The sequence below is a fragment of the Eurytemora carolleeae genome, unplaced genomic scaffold (genome assembly GCF_000591075.1).
Source record: "Eurytemora carolleeae unplaced genomic scaffold, Eaff_2.0 scaffold855, whole genome shotgun sequence".
In the NCBI taxonomy this organism is placed as follows: domain Eukaryota; kingdom Metazoa; phylum Arthropoda; class Copepoda; order Calanoida; family Temoridae; genus Eurytemora; species Eurytemora carolleeae.
The window spans coordinates 8485-35153 of NW_019396751.1; the positions used below are offsets into that span (position 1 = coordinate 8485).

The window sequence follows — 26669 nt, forward strand, 5'->3', positions numbered from 1 at the left end:
TGCGCACTGTGTACGGTGTACGGTGTGCTTTTGTCTGTCTACTTACTCTGTACTTTTTACACTTTATAGTGAATAAACTACATATAATTTCTTGTTTTTATTCATTGGTCTATTTATTTACATATATTAATACACACAATATGATCGATGATATGGAATACCAAAAAGGACAGAATATTTGTTTTATGAGAATTTAAAAAGTTTTCTTAGTGTGTTTACAAACACAAATACTAATATAAAGCCATTTAAACGTTATATGATGATGTATTAAAAATTTTTAACAAATATTTAAAAACAATATAAGACTATAAATATTTCCCTGCTCTTTGAATTTTTTAAAATAAAATAATAATATTACATACTTTTTTTTCAATATTATTTCTACTTAAAAGCTTCATTTTACCAAGCATGAAGTAATGTTTCAAGTCTAATCATAAATACTAATTTTAAAACTTTTCATTATAATCTCCCACTCTAGCTCCGTCCATTTAATAAATATAAATATTGTGTACAAAGGGAACTTAAATGTTGGTGCATACATATCCTTCCTGGACAATTTTTTTCCCTGCAGGGATAAAACATAATATATCCTAATATACAGAAAAATGCCATATTTCAAATATTTAATATACATATTCGTTGTGCTTGAAAAAATTACCTTAAAGAGCTGTGAAAACTGATTTCGTAATCAAAATGAAAGATCCGTTAACCCTATTCCCGCTGGGGGGGGGGGGTCAATTTGACCCCCCCCCCTGTAGTTTTTTCTACATAACTCAAAAAGTATTGGTCTGAGGCTGTTGAAATTTTCTGACTTTTCTTACATACCCAAAGCCCACCCTTTAGGCCTAAAACCGGGCTTTAATACTAACTGCCTGAGTCCTCAGGCACACTGCCTGAATGACTGCTTTTGCCTGTAGCAAACTAAATCTTTGTTTTGACCCACTTTCACTTGTCAGATTTTGATAAAATTTAGCTTTTTGGAAAGCCTATGACATAAGGAAACGGATTGCACAAGTTTTGCGAAAAAAAAATTGCAAATTTTTTGCAAAAAACCTGTCAAAGGAAATTTGCACATTTTTAGTTTTTCTTGATTAAAAATCAGGTTATTTAAAATTTTGCAAACATTTTTGCATATTTGAAATGGCATGGTCAAGGGCTTTTCAAAAATGTATAATTTCTCATTTTTTGGACAAATTTTTTTTTGCAAATATTTTTACTATAAAACTGGATTTTGCGATAAAAAATTCAATTTTCGCAAATTTGCAAATTTTTTTGCAGATTCTAAAAGTAGAGCACAAGAGCTTTCTAATGATGTATCATTTGTCATATTTGGACATAAAACATGGGATTTAGAGGGGGGGGTCAAATTGACCCCCCCCCAGCGTATCCTGGTTTTCAAGTACCCCAGCGGGGATAGGGTTAAGTTGTTAGTTTTATAAAAAACAAAAACCTAATTTAGGACATCATATTACGCATTTTTTATGCTTAGGATAGGGTACAGGTCAGAAATAAGGCCCGTGGTAAAAAAATTAACAAAATTGGCCCTTAACTTTTTATTATCAAAACCACATAACTTAAAACTTTTTCAAAAATTACATAATCTTGGCTTAATTTATTAATAAATAACAAATATTTTAACCTAAGCTTGTAATATTTTAGTGAACAGCAAGGATGAAGTGCTGAAGATATCTCACAATCTGGAGATAAATCTTCCTCCTTCAATACACTCCCTTCATCCTGGTAGCGTGGTTACTGTAGAGATTGGTTCTACGGTAAGTCAAAAGTCGAATAATAATTTTTTTAGTTTTAAAAAGAATCCAATTTTTATATATCTATTATCCGTACAAAGTGAATTCGATACCTATTCAATTAATGCTAAATTCGTAGAAATCCTACTAATTCATCATTTGCAAAAATATTCTTTTTCTCTTTTCAAAATCTTAAAAGAAGAAGAGTTTTAATTTAATTTACTTTTAAACAATAAAAAAATATAAACAAAAGATTCAGTAAAATGCAAAAAGAAAATGACAAAATCGATTATCTACTGGGAATGACTGTGTTTTGCTTTCTTTCTATAGAAAGTTTTCTAAAATGAAATCACTTGTCAAATATTGATCAAAGGAATACCAAATGATGCATCTCATTCAATCTTTAAGATTCCTTCAAGGGGGGAAATAGACTCCTGGGAGGATACACAATTATTTTATTTTGGCAGGACGCGTGTTTTTGAACAAAGTTTTAATCTCTGTATCTTAAAAGTTCTTGCCTATATAGATTATATTTTGTCCCGAGCTTTAGCGATAAAGAAAAAATTTATGTCTAAAAACTTTAAAGTTATTTTAGTATTTATTAGAAAACCAAGATGTTTAGAATACATATTGGAATATTGGAAACATCTTCATAAACCACTGGATAAACTTTGAACTTATTATTTTATCTTTTACCGAGGTCATAGGTTGTACACTGTACACTGTACACTGTACACTGTACACTGTACACTGTACACTGTACACTGTACACTATACACTGTATACAGAACGGTGAAATACCCCTTACCCTTCACCCTCAACTAAGCTTTTGGTGGTTGTGCAATGACCGAAGATTAAAGGGACTATCCTTGTAATTTCAAGTTACCCTCCATTAAAAAAGGGGAAATTTTGTTTACATTTTTTGTCGTCGTTATTTCATAATTTAAAAAAAAATTCTCAAAACCTATCTACCCAAAAGTACGATTTTGAACGTCGACTTTGCGCTCTAATTCAGTAATTGTACATCGTGGAAAAGTTTCATATGTCTCAAATGAATCCTAAATAATTTGTCCACAACACTGCATACTCAGTTTAACCACCTTAAATTTAATATGATAATAAAAAACACAAACAAAATTCCTAGATTTTTTTTTTGTCTGTTTTTTCTTTTCTCTTTTTAAATTGCGGATATTCAAGAGTGAGTACCTAATACATTAATAAGTACAAGTGTTAAGGTGCACTTAATGTATTGGAAAACCTCCTGTCTATGTATATATACATTTTACATATATGTATGTCTATAAACCTCTTATCTATGTATATATACATTTCTACATATATGTATATCTATAAACCTCCTATCTATATGTATATATACATCTCTACATATATGTATATCTATAAACCTCCTATCTATGTATATATACATCTCTACATAAATGTATATCTAAAAACCACCTATCTATGTATATTAACATTTATACATATATGTATATCTATAAACCTCATATCTATGTATATATACATTTCTATATATACGTATATATAAACCTTCTATCTATGTATATATACATTTCTACATATATGTATAAATATAAACCACCTATCTATGTATATATATATTTCTACATATATGTATAGAGATTAGAAAATCAGAGTTTGTGATAAAGGCCGGCTCAATTCTTTTTTGTTTTTTTTTTATAAGCGAGCTTTAAAAAATGTTTCCTGTAATTTTTTTATTCTATTTCTTGTAATTAGTTTAGCTTCTAAATCTTATTTAAAACAAAAATCGTTTAAGTCAGTCAATTGATGGTTTGGTATACATTTAAACTTTTTGCATTTTTGTCAAGTCATGTCGTGGACTTAAAAAAAACTATATTTAAGACCACAGTCCAAGTTTAACGATCAGAATTAAAGAGTTTCAGGGCGTCATTAAATTGTCTCATCCTCTTATATATATATATATATATATATATATATATATATATATAATAGTATTTTTAACAAATTCTAGAATGCTTGTTTATGTAATAAAACCGCAAACCACATTATACGGAATTTACCCAAACCATAAAGTACAAATATGAAACATTTTAATTTCAAACCAAAGGAAAGAAAAATTTACTGAATAAACAATAAAAATCTGAATTTAATCGCAAATTGCTTTTAGAAACTTTGCACGCAATTCTAAAATTATTCCTGCATGCAAGTAAAGAGATCGGATAGAGAAAAGATTCAAAGTTATTATTCAGATATGTTAATTGTTTTAATTTGTTAAACCAATTCAACAGGAATTGTTAATTTAATATTAAAGGGACAATTCCCAGTGTAAACGGTTCCCTTTAAACCTTTGTCTGATCAATTGACTTAAGGATTTTTTCTGCACAGAAAATGAAATAAATACTTCCCAATTGTTACTCAGATTCAACTCTCTAACATTCAACTCTAGAAACGAAATTACGTATAATTTCTTTATTTGAATTATCCCAAGACCCTATTATGATAATAATATTTGTATGTTAAGTGGTGGTAGAATAGAAAAAAGATTGATTTGAATCTGTATAAAGAACACATATATTTCTGATGTAAGTGTATATTACAATAAAATAGAATCTATGGTAGATGGAAGGTTAGCTTGATTGATTCCCTTAGTTCAGTTCGGGAGAAATAAGATGGAATCTTTCAAGAATTTAATTTAGATTTTTTACTTTTTAATCAATCAGTCTTTGAAGGTTTGACTATTTTGTTATCCTTAATAAACAACAAATAATTGTTAAAAAGATAATTAGCTGTATATTCTACCTTCTACCCTGAATTAAGATGCATAATCTACCTTCTACCCTGACTGTTAGCTGTATATTCTACCTTCTACCCTGACTGTTAGCTGTATATTCTACCTGTATACCCTGACTGTTAGCTGTATATTCTACCTTCTACCCTGATTGTTAGCTGTATATTCTACCTTCTACCCTGACTGTTAGCTGTATATTCTACCTTCTACCCTGACTGTTAGCTGTATATTCTACCTGTATACCCTGACTGTTAGCTCTACCTGACTGTTAGCTGTATATTCTACCTGTATACCCTGATTGTTAGCTGTATATTCTACCTTCTACCTGACTGTTAGCTGTATATTCTACCTTCTACCTGACTATTAGCTGTATATTCTACCTTCTACCCTGACTGTTAGCTGTATATTCTCCCTTCTACCTAACTGTTCTTCTTTAAGTTTTCCAATATTCTAGAATTTAGGTTTCATTAATATTCAACCTAATCCAATATGGGCCATTAGCAAGCTTAACTGTTTTTCTATTTCTTATTTTAGGAATTTCAATTTTGTTTTACAATCCTCAATTCAATTAATTGAAAAAGAGAGAAAAAGTCTACCTGAGTTTGAGAATTGATGTATCTTTTTTTCTAGCTTAATGTAATACATGAAATATAGTTTAAGAATAATAATGACAATATTTAGTGTCCAATAGCTGCAATATTTGCTAGAGTCGCAAAATTTACAAAGTGATGCAAAAGGAATTTAGTCTTTGGCACAAACTCTGATTTTTAAATCACTATATCTTTACAACCAAATATCGAAGGCCTTATTTATTTCAAGCTATCAATTCTATTAGATCAAATAATCTAAGTTTGAAAAATCAAAGGGGTATGCAAGGTATAATGTTGCTCAGATATAGCGATTAGCAATTTGGGTTTTTAGCAAAGACTCAACTCATTTGTAAATCTTTAAAATTTACAATATTTATAACATTAGCAATATTTAAAGTATTTACAATATTTACAGTATTAACAATGTAAACAATATTTACAACATTGACAATATTTACAATATTTCCTATATTTGCAATAAATACAATGAATACAAAATATTTGATATTCTAGGTTCGGCTGCAATGTAAAGCTGACGGTCACCCTAAGCCTGCAGTTTATTGGTCTAGACAGGTAAATATTATAATAGAATAAAATATAATTGAATAGAATAGAAAAGTATAAAAAAGAATATAATAGAATGGTACAGAATAAAATATAACTGCAGAGTAGAATATTAAAGAATAGAATAGAATAGAATAGAATAGAATAGAATTAAATAGAATAGAATAGAATAGAATAGAATAGAATAGAATAGAATAGAATTGCAGAGTAGAATATTAAAGAATAGAATAGAATAGAATAGAATAGAATAGAATAGAATAGAATAGAATAGAATAGAATAGAATAGAATAGAATAGAATTAAATAAAATAGAATAGAATATAATAGAATAGAACAGAATAAAACATAATAGGAAGTGAATAGAACAAAATTGAACATAATATATCAGAATCGAATAAAATAGAATAAAAAATAAGAAGATAACAGATTAGAACAGAATAGAACAGAATAGAACAGAATAGAATAGAATAGAACAGAATATAACAGAATAGAACAAAATAGAACAGAATAGAACAGAATAGAACAGAATAGAACAAAATAGAACAGAATAGAATAAAATAGAACAGAATAGAACAGAATAGAACAGAATATAACAGAATAGAATTGAATAGAATAGAATAGAATAGAATAGAATAGAATAGAATAGAATAGAACAGAATAGAACAGAATAGAACATAATAGAACAGAATAGAACAGAATAGAACAGAATAGAACAAAATAGATCAGAACAGAACAAAATAGAACAGAATAGAACAGAATTGAACAGAAAAGAACAGAATAGAACAGAATAGAACAGAATAGGAAGATAATAGAATGGAATAGAACAGAATAGATCAGAAACGAGCAGAATATAACAGGAGAGGAAGGTAATAGAACAGAATAGAATAGAATAGAAAAGATTAGAACATAGAATGTTTTAGTATAAAATAAAACAGAATGGAACAGAAAATAACACAATAGAATAGATTAGAATAGATTAGAACAGAACATAATCATCTATTTAAGTATATATTATATAAATTATACTACGATAACGTAGAAAAATAAAATGCACTGAAATGTGTGAAATAAAAGAATTAAGCGGAATTTCAAGTCACCCTCAACTTAAACGTTACATAACCGATTCACACCAATACCCATATATGGGTAAACAATGAGGAATATGCAGTCGTTTTTTGTCTTTATTTCCTTCCTTTTCTCTGAGCTGTATAAATCACTTGTATGGTGGACAGCTGCTCGCAAACTTAATTGATTGAAAAACAAAGATCAAAGCAAAAAATTTTAATGGTTCTGCTGTGAATCGGACACATTAAAATCTTTTAATAAAGGGTGGCTTGAAATTACATGAAAAGACCCTTTAAGTTCAAAAATCAAATCCTACTTCTTATATGTGATAAAATGGGAATTTTATCCCTTGTCTTTGAAATAAAACGGGATTAAATTTCCAACCTTGTTTTCAAGTACAGGAGGAGTAAGGTAATCCCTCCCTTGCAATTATTTGCAATGCTGAGGTCTACAGAATAAAACAAACTCAAAAAAACTCAAGCACATGTATATGTGAAGTACTTGCCACCTGACTTTTGTTGGCGGCACTCCCCTTAAGTTTCCAAAGCTTGTATAATCATATATTACATAAATTGGTATATTTATGTAAAGCGAAGATGAAGTATGTCCTGGGTATTTCTAAGGTATGAATATGAATATATGAATCTGACCTAAAGCCATTAAACGGCTGCTTCCCTGCTATAATGGCTTTCGATACATCATAAATCTTACAAAAGGAGAATAGGTGTTGAGGATACAGAGGATACAGGGCATACATGGATATAAAGGATACGGGGTTTCAAGGATACAGAGGGATGTGTATATAAACATATAGATACACACTCTTCCAAATATGTGTTATTAAAATGATATAATTTGTCTCGGATATGTATCTTTAATTAATGCAAAATGACAATTGTAAATTTAGTTGAAATTTTACAACTATAATAAACTGAGGTTATTCGAATCTAATTTATTAATTTTTCAATTAAATGTCGTCTTTCTTCATAGTACTTCCATTACTCATCTACTAAACGATGTAACGAATGCAAGAATGGGAAAATGTCAGAAACAAAATAAGATAGGAAAATGTTCGGAAATGTCATGATCAAATACCTATTCTTTTTGATTTCTCATTTTGATAAAGAAATGTTGAAAGTTTGATTTTTTTTACAACTTTATTAAAAGTAACTAAATGTATGAAGTCATTAATTATTTTGCCTGTTTTCTCGAGCTCCCTACTTGAAATATTTAATAGCTGCGTGACAGGGTATATTTAATCCCAAATTCTGCTAAAAGTATAATATAGCTCTCTGATGTTTTCATTAAGTAAAACGCGAAAAACAATTTGTCAAAGGGTATATTCTCTTTTATTGCAGTCAAGTTTGATAAAAAATAAGGCAAGGCAAGCTCTACCCACTAACAACGCCCCTTTTACTACCCCCCCCCTGCTGGGGCAGGTTCCACTTTCATTCCATCAAAGGATAAAGCTTATAGTGAAGAAAAGTGAAAACCTGGCAAATCAAATCTTTTCCGATGAAACCAACCCAATATGATTATATACTCCAATATACACTAAAAGACGCACAAACACAATTCAGATTATTGTTATTATCTTTTTAAGAACACACAAACCCACTTGACACTTTTATTTTGAGGTGTAATGAAGGTATTAAGGAGATGTATAAGGACTAAGGTGTAGAAGAATAAGAGCTCTTCATAAATCAAAAACTATATATTTGCACTGACTGTGTCAAATAACATTGATATGCAAATTAAGTAAAAAATGCATATCTAAGAGACTGTACTATGTATTTATGTCTTGGAAACATTCTAGGAAATTTTAAAAAAAACACCACTTAAACAAAAAAAGCATATATCAAAAAAGTTTCAAGGGCAACGTTGTAAAAAAATAAAACTCTCTTTAAGTGGAGGGTTTCTTGAATCTGCAGCTTTTTTCTAAAACTAAAAATGCTACGGACAAAAGACAAAAATTAAAACCGAACTTATTTAAAAGAAAAATTAAATTTAAACCTAAGGTTTTCTGTTTTCAGCTCGCTATACTATATTGGAAAGTGGAAAAATGTATTGGGAAATATTTAGTTACTGAATATTTAACTAAATATTGACAGTTTTTATTGGATAGAGAATAAGAAATTCCAACAAAAGACGGATCACGCTGGGTAGAAAAACATATGTAAACAAAAGAACTTTCCAGCCTCAGCTTCCACGCAATTGGGACTTGCAAATCCAGTATGAAACCATGATGAGTAATTTTTAGAATATATATATATTCATTTTTCTGTTTTTTGGTGGCGCAGAAACCTAGAAGATTTAAGTTTGTCTTTTCGGATTATTTCAGCTTAGTCTAAATATGAATATTTATCAAATCCAACATCAAATCTTTATGGATTAAAACTGAATAGACCGAATAAAGTTTTTTTTATTTCAAAGATACGAAAAACATAAATTTTATAGATAGAAATGGGTTCGATAATGAAGGATCACTGACTTATTAAAAGGGATCATCTGAATCTTACTTTTTTCAACATAATTAAAAAAGTTACATGCAAGATTCCCAGCTGTATCCTGATAATCAATATCTAAGCAAATTTTGGCCTTGATTTTATGAAAATTCTTGAATTTTATTGTTTCTCTATGAGGAGACATGCAGATTTTTGCAAATATAAAACTTTTTAGTCTACGCTTTCTTAAAAGGGGTTGAAACTACATGCAAATATAACAATGCCCGATTCACAACAGTAACCTTAATACCTGTTCAATAATGTGGAATATATGGTTGATTTTAATTGTTTAAAAGCGTTAAAATCTAATAATTTTAGTTTTTATTTAATAGAAATGCGCAAGAAAAACAACAATAGAAAAAATCAGTTTTCAAAATTATAAACTTCAAACTTATAAGGTGTGGAGATAAGTTTTCTAAGATTAATTTGTCAATATAAAAGGTAATAGTTTGTAAACCTTAAATAACATTGAAATTGTTTGCATAAGTGTATGCATATTTATCAACAAGTATGTCATATCCATTTTGTATATATTTCAGTTATGTAACGTTGAATGAGTGTAACTGTATGAGAAAGATTTATTCAATAAACGTCAAAAAAAACAATTACTCATTATACACGTACACCCCTACCCATACAAAACTTGTTGTATGGATTTTATTCAAAGTAACCACGAAAAACCTTACTTTCAACACAGGCATTTATATCTTTGCATGAAATTATGCTTGCAATCCCTGTAAAGGTTTCTAATCTCATCAAGTTTTGAAATAAATTGTGCGTCACAAGAAAATCCTTGAAAAGATGTTTTGTTGGAGTCTGGAAATCAAATTAAAGGATCCAAAAACTAAATAATAAAAACAAAACACACAACACCTGGACGCAGCCAGGATTCAATACAAACTCAGAAATATAAAAGGAGCAAAGTAAAACAAGAAAATACAATTTCCAAATTGAAAGATGGTTACAGTGTAACAATATACGGGTATTTTTAGACACAGCATTTTAAAATAGATAAGATATATTAATAAACCTATGCTGTTAACTATTTATGAATGAATAATTGAGTAGTGAGCTTCGTTATTAGAATCGATCTTATTGTTTTGATAGAAATATTTAAAATAACCGATGACAGATTAGTTTTTATGCTAAACACTCTGATTTTAATTCTCATTAAATATCATTTTGATAACATCTTATAAAGCTATGAACAGAAACGCTATGAATAGAATAGGCAGAATCGCTTAGCTTAGTTTAAAAAACTTAAGTTGAGTGGATTGGGTTTTTTAGAGAAAACTAAAAAATATCAAATTAAGTTTTATTGTGGAATTCAATAATCATAAATAATTTTAATGTCCACAATAAATTCCCACTTTATTCTAGAATTTGGACTGTCTTCCCAGAATTAATTCAAGCATTTTAAAACAAATATATTTTTATGTTAATTATTTTCTTTTTTAGCACAACCAAGCATTTCCTGGAGAGTCAAGGCAGCTACGAAGTCAAGGTAAAATTTATACAGATGAATATTTGTAAATGGACGTAAGTTTAACTTATTTAACACTCTTAGCTTGATTCAGGGTTCATGCTGATCGATATTTCTAATTTAAAACAATTCAATGAAGGCAATTAATCTTTGCCAAACACGAAAACTTTTTAATCCCTTTATCTTTGAAACCTGATATGACATTTCCAACATAGATTATTTGATCTTACAGATAGTTTGAAATATATACCTAAGGTAAGGTCTAGTTTGTGGCAAAGACTCAATTCATTTTACGCTAAATTGAAATCTTACATGTTTTCAATAGTTCTTTGTCTTTTAGAAGAATAACATCGTTTCAAATTCTGATAATCAACTGACCAGTGACTTTATACTAGAGAAGCTTCATGGTCACAAAGTCTTCCCAGTACTTTTACATAAATTGGACCTTTTTTTGTTTAAATTGAAATTGATTAATTAAATGAAAACATTGATTTATCCTTTTATTCCAATAAAAGATTTATAAACTAATTATCCGCTGAATTAATTATCTAATTAAGATTTTAGTTAAATAAAAAGGGAAGAAGAGTACGTTTAAGTTTCCTTGAATCATGTTGCAGTAAGTTTTGTAAACTTAACAACCGTTTCAAGTTTTGCATTTTTCACCTTGAAAAACAAACTTGAAATAAAAACTTTTAGAACAAATTTTGAAAAGTGCTTAAACGTTTATTATGCAGGATATGAATTTAAGAAAAACAAATATAGATTTAAAAAATCAACATAACAATATAATTGAAAGATGAATAGATATATTCTGCAAGATATATTTGATTATATTATACCATTAAATTTAAACCTCTGCATATATCTTTAACCTGTAAGCATGTATCATTAGGTTTGTTAAATTGAAAATTTAAACTATGCTTTTGGCCAGGTCAATCATGTTATTTAAATAAGTATGGTTGCAGAAGTACTATTATGCCCAGCTCTAGAACAAGGTTGAATAAGTACTATTATGCCAGCTCTAGAACCAGGATTAAATAAGTATTATTATGCCCAGCTCTAGAACTAGGTTGAATAAGTACTATTATGCCCAGCTCTAGAACCAGGATAAAAAACTACTATTATGCCCAGCTCTAGAACCAGGTTGAATAAGTACTATTATGCCCAGCTCTAGAACCAGGATAAAAAACTGCTATTATGCCTAGCTCTAGAACCAGGATAAATAACTACTATTAGAACCAGGTTGAAAAACTACTATTATTCCCAGCTCTAGAACCAGGTTGAAAACTACTATTATGCCCAGCTATAGAACCAGGTTGAAAAAGTACAAATATGCCCAGCTCTAGAACCAGGTTGAATAAGTACAAATATGCCCAGCTCTAGAACCAGGTTGAATAAGTACTAATATGTCTAGCTCTAGAACCAGAAGAAAAACTACTATTATGCCCAGCTCTAGAACCAGGTTGAAAACTACTATTATGCCCAGCTCTAGAACCAGGTTGAATAAGTAATATTATGCCCAGCTCTAGAACCAGGCTGAATAAGTACGATTAGGCCCATCTTTAGAACCAGGATGAAATAAGTATTAATATGACTAGCTCTTGAACCAGGTTGAATAAGTACTATTATGCCCAGCTCTAGAACCAGGATGAAAACTACTATTATGCCCAGCTTTAGAACCAGGTTGAATAAGTACTATTATGCCCAGCTCTAGAACCAGGATAAAAACTACTATTATGCCCAGCTCAAGAACCAGGTTGAATAATTACTATTACGCCCAGCTCTAGAACCAGGATAAAAAATTACTATTATGCCCAGCTCTAGAACCAGGATAAAAAACTTCTATTATGCCCAGCTCTAGAACCAGGATGCCTGCACAACAAGCTGTCCTCTAAATTATAGTGCAATCAAATGTCTTCCTTCTAATATATTTAGAGAAATGTTTAGTTTTCACAATATTGCTTTTCTCCTCTGCACTAGGTTTTCTATTGTACCAATATTATATATTTTATAATTCCTTTAAAGGGACTGTAAACGTAAATTCAAGTGACCCTACATGCAAAGATGGCAATACCCGATTTACAACGGTACTCTTGAAAGCTTTGTCTGATCAAGTATGAAATAGATATCAATGTTTCGTTTTCTTTAAACTGTTTATTTCATTTCATGTTGCTCTGCAAAAGTGAATTGCGCATTTATTACTTTATAATAAGCAATGGAGAAACTCACTTAAAGGGACTGTTAAGGTAATATGAAAGGGGGTATATGCTAAAGCCTAAAATTTTAGAAATTGATCGCGACCATTATTAATTCTATCTGATGTCGAGAAATTGATATAAAACTGTGTCAAAATTGTACTAAAACAAATTTGAAAATTAGTATAACCCAGAGGTGATTAAAAATTTTAGGTATTCTGTGGCACTGGCAGTGCAGTATCTGGTCACTTGGCTCCGTTCGTATCACGTGACCAGAATTTCCATCAATGGCCTTGCATTATCTGGTCACGTGGCTCCGTCGGCCATATTTTGTATAACTTTGACAAAAATTGCAACAGTTTTGTTTCCTGTCTAAGTTTAAAAAGAGTAATTGGCAAAATACTGCTAGATTTTTGTATAGAACATGCACATCTTGGTTTGCAGTGACAATTGTAAATCACACATTTCTATCGTTGCATGGAGGGTCACTTGAAATTACGCTTACAGTCCCTTTAAGAAAGTGTTTGCGACAGTACACTGAAGGTTAGGATGAATTTTTTTTTAACTCTTAATCGCTTAATACTATTTTTATATTTGACTGAGGTTTATGTAACGTGTTTAACTTCTTGTAAGTTCACAACAAAAAATTTCAATCTCAGTCAGTTATTTGTGTATATTCACTTCTATCTAAACATAAAGAAAATACCGAATTAATGATAAGTTACTGGTTTGACTTTATGACCTCGTAGGTCTTGATTTTGATTTTAAGCAAGGGAAACCCAAATTTAATGTGAAAATATAAAATTTGTTTTTCTTCATCGTGTATGGAGTATTTCAACCTCTTTAAAAAACACATCGGGAAGCAGGTACTGAGATTTTGTTTATAAAATAAGCATTGTAGTTCCGAGACTAATTTTCTAACAGTAGATTAAGGGGTGTGTCCCTGAAGCGTGATAAGGAAAACATGATTGACATGATAGTAATTGCTGTACATGCTCCATTCAAACCACACAAAGGAAAATATAAAAACTAAATTACAAGATTAAAGATAACATCATTTGAGCAATATAAACTATTTTTAAAATAATCAAAATGGTTGATATAAAAAGTTTAAATGTTCTGTGTTATTGTCATAAAATGTTTGTAAGAAATTCTATCCCCAGCTCTCTTTAAATCCTTTAATGTCTTCCAGAAATATAAATGGTGGAAAAAGTTGCTTTAACATTCATACAACACAGTGTACATTTTATAGTTCAGTAAGCAAAATATTTCAAATGATTGAGTGTTTAAAAAATATTATGGTACAGGGGTTCAAAATATTGTGTATATGCTACTTACTGGGTTTTATAACGTTTATGTTCGAGATTTATTTTATTTGGCAATCATATTGTGACCTTGCACCTCTTCTAGTTTTTTCTAATTTGACGCCGGCCCAAAAGGCAGCCGTAGTACATTTGAATTTCCGAGCCGGGTCAACCTTTCCGGTTCCAGTTTGTACTGTATCGCCCGGACATTGGGATAATAAAGCAGACACTCAGTAGGACTAGCCGGTGCAACAAGGTTGACGGGGTCAGACATTAAGTTGAATTTACTTTTACGTAAGGGTCAGAGGTGCGTGGCCCAAGTATAAGAAAAGAAATTTTTTTTGATTGCATTAGATATTCAAAACCTTTTTGTTTTTTCTCTTTTAAATGAGTAGTTATAATCTTGTAAACATGTAAGATTTTAATCTAACTTTGAATTTACTTTAATTTGACATGAAGTTCAATGTATGGTACTATTTCATAAATTATGTTTTATAATTCAATGTAAGGTTTTTTTATGTTTTAATGGTGCCCTTCTAAAAATATTTTTAACTGTGTAGGCTTGTGAGAAATAAAAGCACTGCTAAGAAATACAATATCATATTTTTGATTGGTGGATTTGTTATGGTGCATTTCTTCAAGACAAGCTCTTAACTATAGAATAATTTGATAAAGGAATTGAGTCTTCACACAAACTCAAATTTTCTAATCCCTTAATCTTTGCAACCTGATGGTGTAAACCCGTGCTATATCAAACTTAGTTTATTCAATCCAACAGAATTCATAGTTTGAAATATTTAAGGTTTGACACCGGGTTGCAAAGATACAAGAATTTGAAAATCATAGTTTTACTGTCAATTTTATTTCAGGTGGCACTTCCCCTTCATAACGTTTCACTTAGGATTCTCATAAACGATCTGAGTACGATCTAACACTTTATAATTGCTAATTGTGGTTTCCTAATAATAGTAAATCAGACATAAGCAAATCTTTTACGGGGAGGGGGGGGGGGGGAGGGGTAATTGAAATTACGCTGAAGAACTTGCGTGCTTGTTTTGTCATACTATATTTGAATGAAATGAATTATCTTTAAATTCATATTATATCTGTAATACAAGAATTTATAAAAATGTATCTTTTCTATCGAATATTGTAAATTAATAAAAAGTTAATCTAAAATATTATAAAATTATGTTTTATGAAGGTATTTATGAAGGTGTTTTATGAAGGTGTTTTCTCACATTTATATCATAGTAATTTAATTCAGTTATTTCACGATTAATCAAAAATAAAACTAAATCCTCCATTTTGTTTAGGAGACACAGTAATACTAGAGGGAGTGAAACGGGATTTTGCTGGGGAGTACTTTTGTAATGCAGATAATGGAGTAGGTTCATCACCAACTGTGGAATCTATTCAGCTAGATGTACTCTGTAAGTAATAAGTATAGTTATAAATAACTTAATCTTTTTGCGAACTTTTAAAATAAGAGAGAAAAAACTTGTGGAGGACATTTTTTTTATCCCGATCTGACTCAACCCAACCCTGGCCTCACACAAACACTGATGACTTCTAATATACTTTTATCTTTGCAATCCAATTATGCAGACTTTAGATACTTCAAACTTTGAATAAAATAACTTATTTAATATAAGTTTGAAATATCAAAGGTTTGTACCAAAGGGTTGCAAAGATTAAATATTCGAGTATTCGAGAAAAGTCTTAATTCTTTTTGGCGTTTCTACGTTTTATGGTTTGAAATATCAGAAGTCTAATGATTGGGTTGCAAAGATAAAGGGGCCAAACTAAACATTCAAATTTTCATAACAGACTATTGGAATTGTAAAATATATATTACTGTTTCTGAGAATCAAATCAAGCTAAAGCTTTAAGCAAAATGTCATTGATGAAAGTATGTTTCATATTTTTACCAAGAAAAATTATTTTAAATTACAATTTTTAATATTCTGACATCAAAAAAATATTTTATCTAATCAATCAAAAAACAAGTAAAATATATAAATCGATTCATTTTCTTTATTTTGTGAGGGGCAAAAGAATGTGTAAAATCAAAATATTAACATACAGAGAAATCCCTGAAAATACCGTCACACACAAGCAGACTGATAAATTCTTGCACTTTTATACTTTCATAAATAAACATTTCTGAAGAACGTTGTGTACTTTAAATTTCGGTCACTTCAATCTGGGAGGGGGGATAGGGATTATCATTTTTTTGACCTCCTTTAACATTTTAAAATTCTTTTTTATTATCTCTTTTAAACACAAACGCATCATTATTATCCATATTTAACTCAATATGATACCATTTTTTAATTTGATACTGTCTTGAATTCAATTTTACACTGCCTGAAATTCTATTATTTTTTCTTGAAGAATTGGCTGCAGTATTAAAGAAAATACCTTATATTTTAAAGCAAGAGTCCGAATTTAATGAATTTAAGCCGAGTCTCAAATCCCCTAAAAACTGGTTTCAATTGTGCGCTGCAGCTTAAATCTTGAAAAATATAATACAACTTTAAGTGAAACCAACCATATTTGAGCCGCGGCTTAAATTTAAGCCACGGCTCAAATTTTTTAAATTTGGCCTCAGTTTGATTTAGTTAAAGTCTAGATCCTGGTTTAATTATAGAATGTCCCAAAACTCAAGACTAAAATGTTTTAAACTTGTTTTTTGTATGTTTAATATAAAGAAGATCATATTATTAATGAACCATCAGAAAGATACTTGCATATTTTCTGATAACTAAAAATGCATTTTTTAATGAACAGATTCTTTGAGATTAAATTGCATACAAAATAATTGATACTAAAAAGAAAAAGGTTTAATATTATTTAGACCCTTGTTACTTTTTTCAAGGAGGGATTTTAACGAAAAAATATGATTCTACCAACTTTTTCAAAATAAAAAAATGTGTAAAATATATCCATCCTTGGTTTATCTTTCCGGTAGCGTCTAATCCAATCAGAGCATACTTACGTTCTTTGTGAGTAATTAGAACCAATCAAGGATGTAAGGCAAGGAAAGTTATTTCAGAAGTGTACACATCTTTTGTACTGCAGTGTACTCTCTCTAGGCGGTAATGTAAACACAAGACGGATGTCAAAGCCTGACATGGGATCCATCTTTCACATAAAAAATCAATGAAATATTCTGGTAATAGGAAACTATTATGTGAATTATCAAAATTATTAAAATTTAATGCTTTTAAACTCTTCGGATACTAAACGAACATTGATGCGTCTATTCTTATTTACAAATTCCGCCCAAAGAGAACTGGTTTCAATATGTACGCAGAGTATACACGACCGCAATTAACTTTCCTTGCATTACACCCTTGGAACCAATAGAGATTGCAACGGCAGCAGGATCTATTTATCTATGTATCTATACATTCAAATCTTATAAACCAATTAAAGATCCACAGGTAAATTAGCAGCAAAGACTAAACGTAATGTTTAACTTACATTTAAACAAGTATGCACCAGAGACTTTCCGTTATAATTTTCAATCCTGTCTCTTGATTAAAAAATAGGTAATTATAAGGATGTAGTTTTTAATTCTAGTGGCGTGGCAAGTTGGCAACTAAACAAATGTAATTCTTAAAACCTTTCTAAAGGTTGCGTGATCAATTTCACTCAATGCACTTTGCAAGGAATTAGTAATTAATTGCAAACATTTTTTTCATTCAAAAGTTGTAAAGAAACAGTTTCAATTTTTAACATAAGTTTGTGTATTCTTGTAATCACTTTATTTTTCCTTTGATTGTATTGTATTGAACTAGGAAACAAAGCCTAAAATATAGTTAAATCAGGGCTATAAAATATGGTTATTAAGATTATTTGGGGGGGGGGGGGAATGTTGATTAACGCTTTACACCAAAAACTCTTTACAACTTCTTTGTACTCAGTTTCTTGAAGATAAATAAGCAAACCTTTCAAGAGGGTGCTATGAGAAATTTCTGAAAGAGAAACTGTGGAATTGAAAATTCATTCCTAAAATACAAGCTGCGCCAAATACATTATTCTATAGGTCAAAACTCCTGAGTTACAAGAAAAATTAAGTAGTTCATTTTCTTGTATTCTTAGCTAGGTCAGGCTTTCTGAAGCGCCACTGACTGATCAGAAGCAGAGCGCTACGGCTAGAATTTGTTAGATTGGGCTGAGCACAGAGGGAATACATGTCTCCATCAATTCAGGAGTTTGTCTTTCTGTCTTGTAAGATGGAGTGAATTACTAATAAACAGACTTAATCTGTTGAAATAGTTGTGGACATTTAAAAATTGTAAAATTTCAATCCCTGAATAAAAATACAATGGCATAAAGTGCAACAATTGGCATCTGATGTTATCATAAAACATTCTGTAAAGAAATGCATGTAGCAGCCGGGCCGGTATTATTATGGTCCGTCTAGTTAAGTGCTTAAGATTTGTTTAATTTTAGTCTTTGGTTTAGATCCTCCTGAAGTATCTGTTGAGAAGGTTTATCATCATGTTCCTCTCGGGGAATCCGTTACTCTAATCTGCTTTGTATTTGCTAATCCACAACCAAAGGTGAAAATCAATCAATTCAGTTAAATCAATACAAAATCAACCAATTCAGTTAAATCAATACAAAATCAATCAATTCAGTTAAATCAATACAAAATCAATGTATTCAGTTAAATCAATACAAAATCAATCAATTCAGTTAAAAAAATACAAAATCAATTAATTCAGTTAAATTAATATAAATCTATCAATTCAGTTAAATCAATACAAAATCAATTAATTCAGTTAAATTGATACAAAATCAATCAATTCAGTTAAATCAATACAAAATCAATGAATTAGGCAATTTATCAAATAAGTAATTATATCACTCAACAGTCAGCAGAACTAAAGATACTTAATCTTATAATATAATATATAAAATAAATCTTGTTAAAATCAATTAAAATCTATTAGTTAATGCGATCAATCAAATAAGTAATCAAATCATTCAACTAGATCAAACAAGATTTTCTTGTGTATTTAGTTAAAATTAATCAATAAACTAATCAATCAGTAAATCAATGAACTTTTTAAAAAAGGTTAAGCTCTTAACAAAATATCATTAATTATTCAAAAACATAACTATTAAGAAAAATTTAAATTCTGGAATTGTGTTTTTTAAAATTTATTTTAGTCAATTATTCATCTGTAGGACTAATTTTAAAATCAAAATATCTTTCCTGCACTTATAAAACATTTTTTTTTCAATAAAGCTTACAGTGGAGACGTAATTTCAAGCTACCCTCAATTTATGAATTGTAAATTCAGAATCATATTAAAACTTACTTGAATCATTGTCGACGGAGATATCTGTTTTTTTTTCAGCTCAAAAAAGTGTCCAGAGAACTCGAGTACACTGTACACTCCGTGCAAATTCAAAATTATAAAATTCCCAAATACTATCAATTTTAAACTATACAACAGCGGATCTCAGATTTTAAGGAAACTCTATAAATGGACGGTTATTTTATATTACGCCTAAGATCTCTTTAAGCAACTGAATCTATTTATTTGTACAGTTATGTATTACTGTTCAAAGAAAATGATTCCAATTTCTAAGCAAAAAAGGGGATATATAAAGATTCAAGCTAATACCATGGACCTATAACATCTTTTTATAAATTTTCTTATGCAATGCAGAACCATAATTATTTTCGTTTTTTTAAAGTTCTTGATACTAATCATCAAAGGATAATTTTATTTCTTAATCAAAGTTAATGCAAAAATATATTCCACAAGGCATTAACAAAAAAAACTATTTTCTTTCAAATAAACTTTGTTACTTAGAACATTTGTTTATCTAACAAAGTAATTGGAAAACTTTTTACTAAGTTTTTAAATCTGTAAAAATTCAGATTTAAATAGAACACAAGGCTGGTATAAGAATTTTATATAACTATAGTATATTTTAAAAAGCTGGTATTTTAGCATCGGCTATTAACAAGACAAAGATTTGAAATCAACTAAATATATATCTTTCTAGATATAACAAAAGCACAACCAGTCTAAAAATAACATGGTTTATATCAAATGAATAAATATCAGCTGCCATCTTGAGGGAACTCTACAGTAGACATTAAGGCGGAGAGTAAGACCACTTGTCCACCACAGTATAAGAATTCTATAAAACTATAAATTATTTATATACGCTGGTATAAGAATTCTATAGAACAATAATATATTTAGATAAGCTTGTTTAAGAATTCTATAAAACTATAATATATATATAGATAAGCTGGTATAAGAATACTATAAAACAAATATATTTAGATAAGCTGGTATAATAATTCTATAAAACAATAATATATTTAGATAAAATGGTATAAGAATACTGTAAAACAATATATTTAGATGCTGGTATAAGAATTCTATAAGACTATAATATATTTAGATAAGCTGGTATAAGAACACAATAAAACTATAATATATTTAGATACTCTGGTATAAGAATACCATAAAAAAACAATATATTTAGATAAGCTTGTATTAGAATTTTATAAAACTATAATATATTTAGATAAGCTGGTATAAGAATACTGTAAAAATATAATGTATTTAGATAAACTGGTATAAAAATACTGTAAAACAATAATATATTTAGATAAGCTGGTAGAATAACTGTAAAACTGTAATATATTTAGATAAGCTGGTACAAGAATACTATAAAACTATAATATATTTAGATAAGCTGGTATAATAATTCTATAAAACAATAATATATTTAGATAGGCTGGTATAAAAATACTATAAAACTATAATATATTTAGATAAGCTGGAATAAGAATACTGTAAAACTATAATATATTTAGATAAACTGGTATAAGAATACTATGAAAATACTGGATGGAGAAAGAATAGTTTCAAATAATGTTGGAAACTCCTACAAACTGAGCATAGACAAACTAAATATACAGGTAAAAAAAGTATTTAAAAAATAAAATTACCTTTTCTTAAAAATTTACAATTTGTTCTTGAGTGAATATTTACAGGTAACAAACCAACTTTTAAATATTTCAAACTTAAAAAATAATAGAAATATAATTCTATGTAGTTTAAATTTTTTTATCAGAAACCCTTATTTTATTTTCATGAAAATTACTTTCCATTTGTTTCTAAATAAAGAGATTGAGAGTTCCTGTTTATTTTCAATGGTCTCTGAAATCATATTTTTCGTAAGTTTGTCTTCCAAAACTAAGGCTAGTATATATATAAATAGATAAAATTAAAATATGTGTGTGTAAACTAAAGAATAAGATTAATATTAGTGGAATCTGAATAGTAAAGAATCAACCTATTTCAAGGAATTCAAGAAACCTGTTCATGCGTATTCAAGATATCAAATATATTCACAACTAAATAATTAAATAATTCAGGGCTGCAGCTCTCCTCTTATATGGAATTCATCTTTCAAATTTTTCTAGAGGGGATTCATATTAATTCAAATATTTAGGCATTTTTTTATTATTAAATACCTCGGAATTTATTGATAAAGACATTTAATAGATTATAAAATCATAGGTTTGACTTTATATGTAGAAAATTTCAGACAGAACATTTCATAGACTATTTATGGAAATGACCATTCTAGAAAAATTTGTTTAGTCTAAAAAATGTTAATGAGAATGTAGACGCTCTAACACAGAATGGAGTTCAATTCATTTTTAAAGATTTTTTTATGAATTCATCGCATAGTCTATTTTTATATTGTTTATAATTAAAGGCCATGTTCCTATTCAAAGTGGCAAAAAAAACCGCAACATTAACAACTGGCTTTTCTTGGATATTTGAATCATTTATCGTGGGTTTTTTTGTCCGCCAAATTGATCTGAAATGAAGGTAGTTCAACCCCTTCTCTTGTTCATATCTCTTGTCTCTAAATAAGAATTTGACTAGAGTTTAAAGCTTTCTGGTCCTTAAGATCAAGAAAGTATTTTCAAAAAATTCTAAATTTAAGTGTTTTTCTAAACCCTGAACAATCCTTTTGAAAGGAGGTTTCAAATTATACCTTAGCTAGGTTCTTCAGAAAAAAAGGATGCAGAACACTTGTTATTTTACCACTATCAATCTTTTGTCAAGTTTCCGTGTAAGTTAAAATATTAAATATTATTTTTAGAGTTCCAAACTGCACAGAAATAAATTTGATCAAATCAATCTTTCCTTGAAAGGAATTTAGTATTTGCTACACATGCTAATTTTTTAATCTCTAAGTCTTTGCCGGAGGGCTTAGATATTTCAAACTATAAATTATACTACATCAATTAAGCTAAGTTTACTTATCTAAGGTTTACACCGCCATCTCTTGCAAATAATTGATTTGTAAATCTGTTGGATTTGAATTAAAACTTAAAACAATTTTAAAGTTCCCATTTTACAGAACTCATACATTAAAAAAAACAGTGTATATGTTTAAGGATTTTATAGCAATCAAATTACTTAAATAATAAATTAATGTAATGAGAAAAAAATTAATGTCGCCCATTTTTGCATTATTTTGAATGTTTTTGTGAAACTGTTTATTTGAATATTTCTTTTTGTGTGATTTTAAATCAATCTTAATTTGATAATTTCCGAAAAAAAAGCTGAACACTTTTTTAACTTATCATCATTTTCTACACTTTTGGGGCGTAAAAATTGTCTCTTATACATACAGTCCTAAGCTAGGTTTTAGTTATAACACTCTCTGGCGGCTAAACCCCACAAATCCTTCGGCCAGAGTACTATAGATTACTGCAGTACACACCTAAAGCTTAATTTAGGGTGCCATTATTATAATGATAGATTTGTCCAGCCTCTCTGAATTCATGTTTCTTTTTTCAATAAATCAATCATCATTAGTCACTCAATCAATAAATAAATTTAATTAATTAGTATATAAATATTTACAGGACTATGGTGAGTATAGCTGTAGAGCTGAAAACAGTTTGCAGAAAGATGTAACACAAACATTACAAGTCTCAGGTAAACAAAGATGTAGCACAAACATTACAAGTCTCATAAGCATAAATAAAAATCAGCTACACGATCAGGTTGAAAGGGTACCTTTGTGAATTAAACTTGCAATTACACAAATACAATGTTACTTGATTGATTGATTGATTGATAAATTGCTTGATTGGCAGGTTGTCCAGCCCCTCCAACTATCATCAGTGATGAGTACAGCAACCAGAAGTACAGCTACGAACTTCTATGGACTGTACAGTCATATTATCCAATTGTACAGCAAGAGGCAGTGCTATTGTACAATCATCAGGTGAATAAATTTAAGGAAAATAAGAACATTTAAAAAATAATTTAATTTTCAAATTGCGGGATTTTCTGTGAATATTTCAAATCAAATCTGAGTTAGGTAATTTCTGTTTGTGAACTTTTCTCTTTTTTGCATTTTTGTTGTTTTGAGATTTTAATAATAAAACATAAAATACAGGGTGTCCCAATAAACATGGGAATTTAGTTAGGAATTTGATATCATCTTTTTAATAATTCTTTGATTTAATATAGTGATACCTACTGAGAAATTTGTAAGATGTTTTTCTGCTATGTTTACAATTTGTTTTGACTGCAAATGGTTGTACTTAGTAAAACAAGGAAATTACAGTATACAAACAGAGTAAACTTGTCCGTTTTCACTGTTCAGTGTTCAGTGTTTGTCTTGCAAAGACATTTGACACATCTTCACAGCAATTTATCGTTTTCATAAAATAAACTCTAGCAGTCATAATAATATTATATAATATTTTGAAATTAGTTATTACAATGCTAATTCATATCAAAGACGATATCAAATTTGTCACTAAATTTCCATGTTTATTGGGACACCCTGTAGAATAAAATAAACTTAATTATTTTGTATATACTCAATGCAAGCAGTTATGCATTTAAAAGGGGTTCGGATAGTTAGGAAAAGAGTGGGATGGTGCAAAGGATGAAATATTTAAGATAAGATTTAAGATTCTCCAGGATCCTCTCGAAAATTTAGGATCATCCATGATCCACTCAAAAAATCCTCTTAAAAAAAGGATAAATCATGATCATCATAAAAACTGAATACTCATGGAGACGGAACTGACAACTCAAGCAATTTGTATAATAGTGTTAACGGATAACAGCAAACACACCAGACAAATTGAACAATAGGCCCGTCGGAACGCTGGTGGGGGAGATATATTTTCCCCCAACAAATCTTTCCAGGTTGCGGCCACAAACACACAACAGAATAAACCACGTCTCAAGAAAATCGATAACAATTAAGCTTTACTTCATGAAAATAACATAAATTATAAATTGGTTACTTTTACAAATTTTATAATGAATGTTTATTATGAAAAAAATCTCATGATTTATTAGTGAATGATAAAGGGTTAACTGCACTGTTGAATAGTACTAAAAGACGTTTTAAGCTTCTGAAATAAATGACAGTTGATTATTACGAAAGTCACTAAGTTCACTAATGAAAATTTTCTTTGTTTAACTTTTGAAAATGGATGGATTCACAATGCTTTAGGTTATTTACACTCCGATAGGGAGACAAAGGAACGGGAGGCTAAAATTATTTGGTTTGGATTTTAGTGTCTTCGAGAGGGGGGTTTTAGTTAAAGACGACTTTACACTGATCATGGTTAATGGTTGACAAATAGACAATAATGGATGGTTTAATAATGCATTAAACATTGTATAATTCTAAGAATAAGCTGAAGGCTTTAATCAAAGAACTCTTCTCTGTAAACATATTTTGAAAATGTTTTAAAAATTCAAATTCTTAATCCTTTGAAAATGTAGACTGTAATTTTCCGGAATAATTAGTAAAATATCTAAAATCTGGTGTGAGATGAGTTTAGAATAACATGTTAGACATTTAAAAAACAGTATTTTAAAGGGTTTTTTGTAATTTTTATTTTTTATGCATTTAGGCCAATAAAAAGTGTATACCTATATGCTAAGGCATTTTTCTAGGCATAGATTCAAACCCCTGCCTGTAAAGGGTTAAAAGTCGTATTTTCAAATTAGATGTGTTGTTTTTTACTAAGCTTTATAGGAAATAAGTAGCTGATTGTATAAAAACTTTCTGCACTCTGAAAAAAGTAGTGAAACATATATGATCATATCTTGCAACTCAATAGCTGAGAAGAAAAATTGAATATATCATATGAATTATGAATAAATTTAAAACTTTTGTGATTTAAAAAGTCCTTTTTTATTCTAATATTTTATTTCTGAAACCCCTTGAATCATAAAAATGTTACCAAAATATTCAAAGATATTCTAGAATTCTTCAAACTTATGATTTGAGCCCTGTTCATTCGATAAAAATGTTTGAATCAAAAAGTTGAGTTGATACTTTAAACTACAGGGTGTTTTTTTATTTTGTCAATTTCGTGTCTTCTCTAATAAAAGGAAAAAAAGATATATATTCTTATGATAACATTTATTAAAAACATATTATGGGAGGTTTTGCTTACACAAAAATTAGATGATATTTTTCAAACCATGCTCAAAATCTTTTCCCTCATTCTCCAAACAAAGAATTGCTCTTTTCCTGAATTTTTCGCCGGCCAAACGTTGGCTTACTGAGGGGCAGACCAAAAATAGTGCTACTATCTTTTAAAAATTGAAATAGAGAGGGTTCCCTGAGATCAGTCGAAAAATGATGGCACAGTACTCAACCCCTATTGCCTCCCCCTCTAGCTCATAATGTTATACACTTAAACCCAATGACTAAGAGATCACTACGTTTTCGGCCTGGTTTTTTGGAAGCTGTCTCCTCATTTCCAAAGCCATTGAGCTAAAATTTGCAGGGTACCCGATTTTTTTGCAGATTTTTTAAATTCAGTTGCCTCCCACAATAAGCTTTCCATACCTTTTTTCAAAACGGAAATATCATAAAAAGTGAAAAAGTTATTAAAGTTTAAAAATGACAAGATAAAAAAGAATTCTATTCGATTAAATAATGTAATTATGTCAATGGTTTACTCCATCAGGTTGAAAAGAAGAATAAAATGAACATTAGCCTCACCTTTCTAATAATAATGCTACACAACAAAATGTCTTGATAAAGAAAAACATTGTACACCACCTCTTACAGTCCAGACCCTGCCAATTATGGGTTAGTTCAAAGAAAACAAAAAACTTTTGTATTTGTCTTAACTTTTTCCTTAGTTCATTAATTATGGTTTGGATTGTTAGCAAGAAACTTATTGTATAAGAAAATATAACTGTTTACTGAAAAGTAAAAAGTTTGTGTTTAAAGGGTTTCCTGCGCAAATCCTACTTTGCTTGTGATTCTGGTCCTTTAAACAAAATAATACATAATATCATATTTACGCACAATAAATTATGTGTTTTCAGATCTGTGAAATTTTTTTATATTTGTTTTTAT

General features: G+C 29.2%; 1 protein-coding gene across 1 annotated transcript in view; it reads left to right on the forward strand.

The window, feature by feature from the left end:
• Positions 1 to 1659: 1659 nt before the first annotated feature.
• Positions 1660 to 26669, forward strand: part of LOC111708202 (MAM domain-containing glycosylphosphatidylinositol anchor protein 2) — a gene marked incomplete at its 5' end in the record, with an annotated part of 32430 nt that continues 7420 nt past the window's right edge. Inside the window, 8 exons of the mRNA XM_023481505.1 lie at positions 1660 to 1772; positions 5643 to 5702; positions 10720 to 10765; positions 15560 to 15676; positions 18720 to 18817; positions 21106 to 21210; positions 23182 to 23254; positions 23416 to 23546. Coding sequence (XP_023337273.1) covers positions 1660 to 1772; positions 5643 to 5702; positions 10720 to 10765; positions 15560 to 15676; positions 18720 to 18817; positions 21106 to 21210; positions 23182 to 23254; positions 23416 to 23546 — 743 coding nt within the window. The remainder of the gene's footprint in view (positions 1773 to 5642; positions 5703 to 10719; positions 10766 to 15559; positions 15677 to 18719; positions 18818 to 21105; positions 21211 to 23181; positions 23255 to 23415; positions 23547 to 26669) is intronic.